The sequence below is a fragment of the Drosophila bipectinata genome, chromosome 3L, assembly GCF_030179905.1.
Source record: "Drosophila bipectinata strain 14024-0381.07 chromosome 3L, DbipHiC1v2, whole genome shotgun sequence".
In the NCBI taxonomy this organism is placed as follows: domain Eukaryota; kingdom Metazoa; phylum Arthropoda; class Insecta; order Diptera; family Drosophilidae; genus Drosophila; species Drosophila bipectinata.
This window is the reverse complement of record NC_091738.1, coordinates 13919363-13928974: the sequence shown is the minus strand read 5'-3', so window position 1 is coordinate 13928974 and position 9612 is coordinate 13919363. Positions and strand designations below refer to the sequence as shown.

At 45.1% G+C, this 9612-nt stretch overlaps 3 protein-coding genes across 3 annotated transcripts; 2 read left to right on the top strand and 1 right to left on the bottom strand.

Annotated features, from left to right (window-relative positions):
• Nucleotides 1–62: 62 nt before the first annotated feature.
• Nucleotides 63–2459, top strand: Smyd4-2 (SET and MYND domain containing, class 4, member 2). The gene is made up of 5 exons (XM_017234395.3): nt 63–769; nt 827–1169; nt 1226–1762; nt 1822–2043; nt 2102–2459. The coding sequence occupies exons 1-5, from the start codon at nt 193–195 to the stop codon at nt 2409–2411; spliced, it is 1989 nt and encodes a 662-aa protein (XP_017089884.2). The 5' UTR covers nt 63–192; the 3' UTR covers nt 2412–2459.
• Nucleotides 2460–2565: 106 nt separating this feature from the next.
• On the top strand, nt 2566–7899 carry LOC108120751 (RNA polymerase II-associated protein 1). Its single transcript, XM_070280496.1, has 13 exons — nt 2566–2727; nt 2800–3119; nt 3177–3405; nt 3465–3906; nt 3959–4441; nt 4492–4801; nt 4859–4944; nt 5742–5979; nt 6036–6193; nt 6246–6792; nt 6846–6984; nt 7041–7453; nt 7508–7899. Exons 1-13 carry the CDS (start codon nt 2601–2603, stop codon nt 7679–7681), a joined length of 3666 nt encoding a protein of 1221 aa, XP_070136597.1. The 5' UTR covers nt 2566–2600; the 3' UTR covers nt 7682–7899.
• Obp69a (Odorant-binding protein 69a) lies at nt 4778–5743 on the bottom strand. Its single transcript, XM_017234547.3, has 4 exons — nt 5430–5743; nt 5280–5371; nt 5120–5222; nt 4778–5062 (listed from the first exon to the last, which is right to left on the bottom strand). Exons 1-4 carry the CDS (start codon nt 5581–5583, stop codon nt 4962–4964), a joined length of 450 nt encoding a protein of 149 aa, XP_017090036.2. The 5' UTR covers nt 5584–5743; the 3' UTR covers nt 4778–4961.
• Nucleotides 7900–9612: the final 1713 nt, after the last annotated feature.

Below are 9612 nucleotides of genomic sequence, written 5' to 3'. Positions count from 1 at the left end.
ATCGAAAGTGAACCACTAGCTATCGATTCGTTTGCGTGTATTTATGTATATTGCCCCAAACTGAACCATTCCGTCTATTTTTGGAGTCACATCATCCGCCAGCTGTTCCCGAATACTCAACGCCGTGTGGTGGTCAAAAAACGCGGACGGGAAAATATCTTCATTTATAAAATAAAAACTTCAATTTACATAATGGAGTTCGATCCGACGTACTACAATATCTGCTCCACCCGCACCGTCCAGTCGGAGAAGAGGGGCTTCTTCAACGAGTTCTGCGTGGATGTACGGGATGCCTGCGGCGACAAGTGGCTGCAAAACTACTTTGGGAAGCTGAAGTCTAACGCGGCGCGGGTGCTCTCCATCTTCAGCGACCGTGAGGTGTGCGATCCGGTTCTGGGGGTGCTGGAGCATGTTCAGCCGGTGTTCAAGCCGAAGGACGCCCTGTTCTCTGCCCAGCGACGTGCCCAGGCGGACAAACTGCTCCTCATGAGTAGCGAAGGGACTGTTGTGGAAGAGGCCGTCCGGGAGCTGCTCCAGCAAGCCCTTATGGCAGCCAATCTGGCTGTGATGCGGGCTCCGGACAAGAATGCGGACCTCTCCATAGATGATGGCCTATCGTTGGCCCTAGCTTACCGGTCGAGAGCGTCCATACTCATCCGTTTGGGCGAGGGGGAGGCTGCTCTCAGCGACCTCAAGCTGGCCACCAACTTTGGATTGGATCTGAAGGGCAGTGGAGACTACTACTGCAAAATGGCCAAGGCCTATGCAAGTGGGTTAATTCTAAGTGTTCTTGTATTTTACATTTAAAATTCTTTTCCCCCTTCAGCCATGGGTGAACCTGCCAAGGCCGAAATCTCCCTGAAGATTGCCGAAAAGCTCCCTGGTTCTGACTCCGGCCACATTGCTGTTTGTCGCCAGGAGATCGCTTCGATGAAGCCTCCTAAAAAAGAGTCATCCACGGAACAGCTTCCCAAACTAACACATGGTGAGAATCCTGAACTCAGAGGAGCTTCTAGGGTGGTTAAGCTGGTGGAGACGAAGGACAAAGGTCGCTTCGTGGTGGCGAGCGAGGGTGTGAGGACCGGCGACGTGGTTCTCTGCGAAGAGCCCGTGGCGGCTTGCTTGATTCCCAGCTATTTTGGAACCAACTGTCATCATTGTTTCAAGAGGTTAGTGAATCTGGGCCTTTTCTTGGACATTCTTTAATTTTTATTTTATCCGTAAGGTTGCACACCCCGGTGTCCTGTTTGCACTGCTCCGGTGTTGCCTTCTGCTCCGCCCAGTGCATGGGTGAAGCCTGCTCCAGCTACCATCGATTCGAGTGCGAGTTCATGGATCTTCTGATCGGCTCGGGCATGTCCATCCTTTGCTTCATCGCACTACGCATCTTCACCCAAGCCAAAAGCCTGGAGGATGGTCTGTCTACCGCCAATCTGTTGTTCGAACACCTGTGCTCCCACGAGGATGAGCGCCATGCGGAGGATTACTTGCAGAGGTCCCTGATGGCCGGCTTTTTGTTGCGCATCCTGCAGAAGTCCCTGTATTTCGGACGCCGCAAGACTGAAGGCGTGAATCCCACGGCCGTGGAACTCCAGGTGGCCACCGCACTGCTGGGGCTGCTGCAGGTGCTCCAGTACAATGCCCACCAGATCTACCAGACCCAGGTGACCGAGGAGCATCGGTTTGACGGCAGCAAGACGGTGTACGTTGGAGCAGGACTTTACGGCACTGGTTCCTACTTCAACCACGAGTGCTGGCCGAGGTAAGTAACTTAATAATACCCTTGAAACTAAATTTTATATTTCGGCTTACATTATTTAGTGTCGCTGGCCATTTTGTTGGTAAGAAGTTGGTGTTAACTGCCACCAAACCTCATCGTCCGAATGAGGTGGTGGCTGTGAATTATGGGCCAATTTTCATCAACATGAATCTCAAGGAGCGGCAAAGGTCCTTGCGCGGAAGGTACTCATTCAGCTGCAACTGCATGGCCTGCCAGGAGAACTGGCCACTGCTCCAAAAACTGGACAAGCAAGTGCGCTTCTGGTGAGTATTAAATCATAATTTTTATAAGTTTAAGGCAATAATAATGTCGGTTCTCCAGGTGCACTTCAGCCAACTGCGTTAATTTACTCAAATTCCCAAAGGACCTGGCCAAGGATGTGCGTTGTCCTCGCTGTCGGAAGAATATCTCTCTTAAGGAAAGCGTATCCAAGCTAATTAAAGTCGAGGAACTTTATCGTGAAGCCGCTCGCGCTATGGAGGAGCAAAAGACCCTTGAGGCCATCGAGCTTTTCAAGGAGGGCATTGAGATGTTCTTCCATGTGGCTGCCCTACCGCATAAAGACACCCTAGTGGCCCAGCAGTCGCTCCTGAAGTGCTTGTCGGATACTGGCACTACGTTCAAAAAATAGAACTTTTATTATATTGTTTTTTTCTAATTAAATACAAAATGAAGCCCATAAAGATTTAAAATACCCGCTTAAAATACTGTTAGACATCAGTGTTGGATAACGCTAAACAAGAGCTGCCAACCCGTATGGGCTCTATGGTTTCCCATCTCTAATTACAACTAGAAGTTCTTTATTTGTTTTGCCTTAAAAATGTTTAAAAAACTGAAGCCTGGTGAAAGCGAAGAAGATGTCTTACGAATGGCGGCCGAGTTCAATGCGGAGAGGGCCAAAAATCCGGGCTTTCAACCAGCTGCAGCATTTGTGAGAATGGATAAAGGTTTGTGCCGGTATTTCTTAGACAACCACATTGGAATGTTTTGTTTACGTTTGTTTTTCTTTGATTTTACAGCCCCCAAGAAGTCCATGTTTGCTCAGAGAAGGGAACAGGCCAAATTGGGACGTATTACATCTGCGGAAAGGACCCAACCGGAGGCGACGCACCAGGAAGCAAAAGAAATCAAGGAGAAATCAAGTGTCTTCAGGGAATCTGACTCGCAGGGCAGCTGTGGTCTTACAAACAAGGTGCTAATGGATGAGATCCAGGAGAACATCTTAGGAGACGTCAAGGGTACCAAAATGAACGCAAGATCGATAAGCAATGTCCTGGGTGACCTTGTAGAAAGACCTGTGGCTTCTATAAGACCCGTTTTGCCGGATGCTCCGCAACAGGTAAGTTATACTTAAAAAAGTAAGAATCTAAATCACATTACCATTCTATATTTTCAGAGAAACCCCAGCAAACCATTGAGTATTTTTGCCCGCCAAATGTTGAGTGAAAATTCCCCACAACCAAAAGATTCTTTGCGAACTTCAGAAGCCTCTAAAACGGTAGGCAGCTCTCTTATAAAAGATGCCAAAATGGCACAGGAAATACATGAGGAAAACCTTAATGTACTAAGCCAAATGAGCGAGCAAGACATTCTAGCAGAGCGGGAACAGTTACTAGCGTCTTTGGGTAAGCTACATGTCTCTTCAGTTCGATTATTTCTTAATTGTCTTGAACTTATCCTTCAGATCCATCGCTGATAGCTTTACTGGCTAAAAAACGACAAGCAAAAGACAAGCTAGTGGATAATAAGACTAGTCCCATAATTATAGAAGCGCCACCCCAGCCGCCAAAAACAACACAACCTTATTCTCAATCGATTTCATCTCTGCCTGAGTCAAATCCAGCTCTAGAACTTCTGCAGCAAAGTGACGAAGGTCAGTGGGTCAATTTTGGCCTTGTAGAAGAACACAAGCTGGCTTGGATGCGGGATATACCTACTAAGATGAAGGAACTGAAACCTGGTCAGCAGTTTGATGCAAGATTCGATTGGAAAGGAGTGTTATTGCCCCACTCGCTGCAGGAAGATCAGGCATCATCCAAGGCAGTGGACGACAGGGAGCTTTATCTACACGGCGAGGAAGCAGAGCGTCCTGGCTACACACTTCAGGAGTTGTTCCGCCTGGCCAGGTTGGTTTAGATCAAATATTTGAATACAGTTTTTCATATACATGTTTTCCAGATCCACTGTCTTACAGCAGAGAATCTCTGCCTTTGGCTCTATAGCTGGAATATTTAGTATTTACAACCAGGGTTTTTACGACCAGGTTTTGACCTTGCCAATATCAAAGATGTTCTTTCTGCTGCGCTATGGTCTGGATGACAACGCTCCCGCCCAGCTAGAGGTTGTGAGCCGAGCTCTAGCGAATTTGTTGTACAACGAAACGGATGAAGTAGTACTTGATAATGTCCACGATTATGCCTACTGCCATTGGCAGCCGGTGCTAAAGGTTTTGGAGAACGCGAGTGACGCAGAAGCCGATTCCGATCCCACTTCTATTGCCTTTCTCCAAAGCTATATGAAGCTACTGACCACCAGTCAAGCTGTGCGAGCCGATGTGGATGAGGATGAGGGAGAGAGTCGCATGTCCATGGACGATTTTCAGCTGGCGGAAACGGATCTGATAGATTGCCTTTTGAGAACTAACATTTTGCAAAGAATTAAGTAAGTATTTTATCGTTATGTTAGATTCAAACTAATGTTTGGTTCTTTAGGTTCATTTTAAACTCGGTTCGCCCGGATAATAGCACTGTGGAGTCTTGTCTGAAAGTACTTATAAGGATTGCCCGGACAAGTCTTAAGGTAGCCCGCCAGTTGGCCAATGAGAGCGATCTCCTAGAGATTCTCTTTCGCAATTTTTTGCCTTCAGGGAATGGCAACGGCCAGTTTTATGGACAACCTCAAGTACTTTTTCTGAAACTGATTCGAGTATTGGTCTGTCAGCATCTGGATATAGCAAAGAGTCTCGCGAAGGGAGTGCTAATCCAAAGACTTCAGCAATATTTGTTCCTTCAGGATACCAAGGTTTTATTATATTTTTGTCACAATTGGGAATTCCGTTAAACTGAATCTCTTTGACAGGCCCGGATGGTTCGCGTTCAGATCGAGTCTCTGAGAATCCTGCGCTGCTTTTTGCTTCTAGGGATCGTGGATCGGGATGTGTTCAGGTACGTAGAAGCTATTGCTATCCAATCATGGCAATTATCTCGTCCATTATAAATGGTCTGTTCACCTCCAGATAACATTTTACAGTTTCATAGGCGATTTCACAGCCATCTTTGCCCTCTGAAATTATTCCAATAGATATTTAAGGCTACTACTTTGTTTAAATGTTTGACCTACGTTTAGTGCCACATTTTCCGACTAGTTCGTTTATTTTATCATGATATTCCTCCGGCAAGACTTCGTTTAAGGACTCTATATGCATAACGTTTTGAGAGTCCATCTGTGGAGATTGAGATGATATATTATTCTATTATATTTTTATCTTTGGAGCTAGTACCAGTCCAAACATGTCAAACATGCAGTGTAAGAAGCACTTAAAGGCCGGATCGTGCAGCATAACTCTGTCCTTTTGAGCCTGATGCAGCATTACTGCGAGTAAAATATTTTTAAAAGTGAAATATATTTCAAAAGGGAGCTTCACACTTACCATCGTCTGCTCCAGTCTGATTAACACATCTTGCATGCAGTTTTCTGACTTGTTTTAAAATCGCAGGACTAATCTGAAGCGCAGACTGGCTGATGGAAACAGAATCCCAAACGACAAGAAGTGCAATCAGTAGACTCAAGTTTCTGGTAGCCATTGCATCCAGTAGATAATTTTAAAGTCGAACTGAACTTTGTTTGAAGACTGTGCTATTTTATATGATACTACAACTCTTTTTATAGCCATACGGTTAGCTAGCTGGGTGGAAAATAACTATCATTGCGATTTGTTTGAGTGACATCTCAATCGTTACAGGCAGTTCCTGCCCGCACTTCGCCAGCTACTTGACTGGCACACCAATCATTGTGTGTTCGAAGGCGTGGGCGGATCGGGGCTGGTGCGCCAACACGCAGCAGCTCTGATCGTGGCGCTGGTGGCCAGCGGAGAAAGCGGAGTTTGTGACCTCGAGGGGCAGAAGCTAGTCGTAGAGCCGCTCAACAACTGCTGCTGCAAGTGGTTGCACGCTGCCACGCGCTCCGAAAAAATCAACGATGTGAGTAAACTTATAAACTAATCACATAATGCCTAATTATCAACCCGTCATTCTAGTTCAGCCAGATGACCCTTTTGAGTGCCGTGTTGTATGCCGCTTCTTGGTTCTCCCGTAATGGCTATCTGGGCACTACCAGCTTTCAGACTTTCCTGCGCAGCATCCTGCCGAAATTCGTTCAGTCGCCTAGCTTTGTGGCATGCGTACAAGACCTGGCGTGAGTTCCCACCTAGGCAACCATTAAATAAATTTTAATTACCATTCTCCAGTCTAGGTTCCGTAATTCTGAGACGCCCCATGGATCGGCGACACGTGAACGCGGCGTTGCCTAATATGGGAGCAGTGTTGATGCACGACTACGGGCCGCAGCTGATCGTCAGTGAGTCGTATCCGGTGCATCTGTTGAGTAATCTCTGGGCCCTGCTCGTTGTTTCCCTGGAAGGTGGTGGAGTTATCGAGAATACATTGTTTACGGCCCTTATGCAACCGGCGGTGCTGGAGCCGTTAGCTGAGTATCTGCGACAACTAGGCCTGCGACTCAATCGGGTTCTGGCCACCAACTTTTTCGCCCGTACTGAGCTGAGATTCGTCCACCAACTTCTGACGACGGATGGCCTGGAGACCTACTTGGAGCGCCCGCAGCTGTTGCAGTTGGTGTACAGCTACCTCTGTTGCCTCTCCACTGCCCATGCCACACAGATTAAGAGCACCTTTGAACGGTTCATCTTCAATGGGGAGTATGTGGAATTGGATGAAAAGAGTTTGAAACTCTTGGAGCAAACCTGTCTGGAAATGGTGTATCCCCACATCATAGCTGTGAGTTTAATGAAGTTCATTATTGATTATCACTCTCATGGTTTCATGAGCAGGACAACTCGGAGCCCTCCCTGTCGCTGTGCTACACTCAAGCTCCCATCCTTCCAGCCGACTGGCCGTTCTTCCAGATGCGCCTCATCCTCAGCAACTACCTGCAAAATGTGCAGCAACGACCAGCTGCCATATACTCAGGTAAAAAAGCTATTCCTGTTTGCAGACTCGTTGATGTTTATTTTTCCCTCCAACAGAGAACCAAGTCGTCCGCATGACATTGACTTTCGTTCGGCAACTAGAGCGGCAGGGACTTCAGATTGTTAGTCCTCTGGAGAAGCTTATGTATCTAATGATAGCCTTCATGGGTCCAGATTCGCAGTTTTTGGATCCAGACTTGCACGAGTTGCTAGCCGATTACCTCAAAGACTTTAACCATCAGAATGCCAATCATCATTTCGACTTTGATGCTGAGCTGGTGGACAAAGCTCGGTTCGAGCCACTTTATTACCTGTTTGTGGAGCACTTTGAGGCGGCCAGTTACGGCGACGAGCTCTTCAGTTCTCTGGTGCTCCTGCCCCTGGCCCAAAAATACGACAACAAGTGGCGCAGGCGTCTCTGGTCGGAACATGTGCAAGCTGTGCGTTTTCTAAACTGTGATGAAGGCCTGGTAAGTGAAGTGAAACATAAACTAAACGAATTTCTGTTGAACCTATACTTCTAGTTGATGGGAGGCCTTTCCGCCTATTTGAGTCCCGTGGAGAAGGAGCCCTCATTGGTGCAGCTCTATGGTGATGCACTGGAACGTCAACTGGTTCGTCCTGGCAGCATAGCCTTTCGAATAGCCCAGTACCACTTTAACAACTCCAAGGCAGTGTATAAAACGAAATCTTTTTGATAATCTCGACCATTAATGGCTGATAGCTGTAAGAGGCTCTTCAAGGCTTCTGCCCAAACTGCGATAAAGATATTCAATTTGGCAATCCAGTCTTTAAATGTGACAATGTTCTATTTTTGTATTTCGATTTGTGTGCTACCCTATTTTGAAAAGCAAAGTAGTCGAACTTATAAAACTCGTGATCTTCGAAATTAAAGTTGTATTTTTTCGAATGGTAATTCGTATGGTTTCGGTTATAAAACTATTTGTTTTTGTGATTATGACTTGTGGATCTTATGTTGCTTAAAATTAATGTCAAGTTTTAAATTGAATTTGAAGTAAGTGAGTATAGCTTATTGTTTTTCGAGACTGACAGCGGTTTACATGTAATTAGGCCCTGGGGCTTCGATTGGCAGATCATTATTTTAATGCACTTTGCCGAAATAATAAGTTTCGGGGGTTAGGCTGGTAGTTTTCCCTATTTACGTAATGGTGCGTTGTTTAATTACGCCAAACTGCCCAAGGCAGGCTGTCCCTGACAGAGCATTTCGCTATCAGGCCCAATTAATTAACATCATTTGACTTATTGACACATGGGCCACGACAACGGTGACTTGGTGCCTCCTTGGCTATGACTGGATGTGGATGTGCCTGATAAAATATATGTAATTAAAACGAACACAATTGAGGGGCCAGTGCTAATTAAATCATTTGATCTAAGTACCCGTGCATGTGTCTGTTTTTTGTTGTTTTCCCCAATTCATCTTGAGTAGCACCCACTGACTCTGGTACGACATGTCATGCGACGTTTGTGTGGCACATGGCGTATGTGCAACATTGAGCCGCATAGCCCGACGACTCTCGCATGATTTACACCCGTTTGTCAAGATTACCAGAGTCTACTAGGTGTGAGGCCTGATAATTGCCATAAAATAGACGTTAATTGTTTGATAATTCCTAGGTATGAGGTCCGTCGGTAAATGTTTGCAGAAGGCCTCATAAATTTAAAGAGCGCTAATCTGTTAAGTTCACAGAAATTAAAACTCGATCGATTCGGCTATAAATAGTGGATGTGTGAAATCTATTAGTCCCAACTTGATTGCCACTTGAAAGCCACAATTGATATTGAAATTACCTCCTTATCAGAGTCCTCATTAAAGCTTAATCATTGCTTTATTTAAAAAGGATTGCCATTACAATTTCATATTTTTGCAAAATTACCAAAAGTATATACATAGCTTTAAGTTATTGACTTTTTACGAACCTGTATCGACCATGGTTTGGTCTGATAAACCTTCAAGGTTTCCAAATGTAACCCACTGCGAGGGTTGTAGGCCATCCGGAGTCGCCTCTTATCACCAACGATACGAAATTGCAGATAGCGAGCTATATTCGATATTATTCAATACGACTGTACTGTTTAATAAAGAAATATATAGTCTCTATCGCAAATATTTGCATACCTTGCACTTCACACTGTTTTTAGATTTGATTAAGCACTTGGGAGACACTCCTTTAGTTTTTCTCAAATATTTGACAATATTATTTTGATTTCTGTCAGTCGTGTTCTCTAGGGCTTTTTTTTTGTGCCGATCTTGAACATAAATTCTTTGGAATTAATTATCTCAGTTTGTTAAACCGAAACGTGTTTACCCTTTGGCAAAAGATACAATATCGAAATCAAGATACGTTGATATTCAAATCCAATTATTCATAATGCCCGAAACATGTTTAGCTTTTGGAGAATATTTTCGAGAGGAACTCATTCAATTCAATGATCGTTGGAGTCGTTACAAGGGCTAGATAAGAATATCGTATCTGTGTTTTCTGAACAAGTATGAATAATTTTTAGTAAATATTATTAGTCTTGGTGCCTCACGCTCGGCATGAGTCAGCAGTCTTGGAACTCATTATATTCTCCGGCATGAATTCTCCAGGGTATGAATTACACT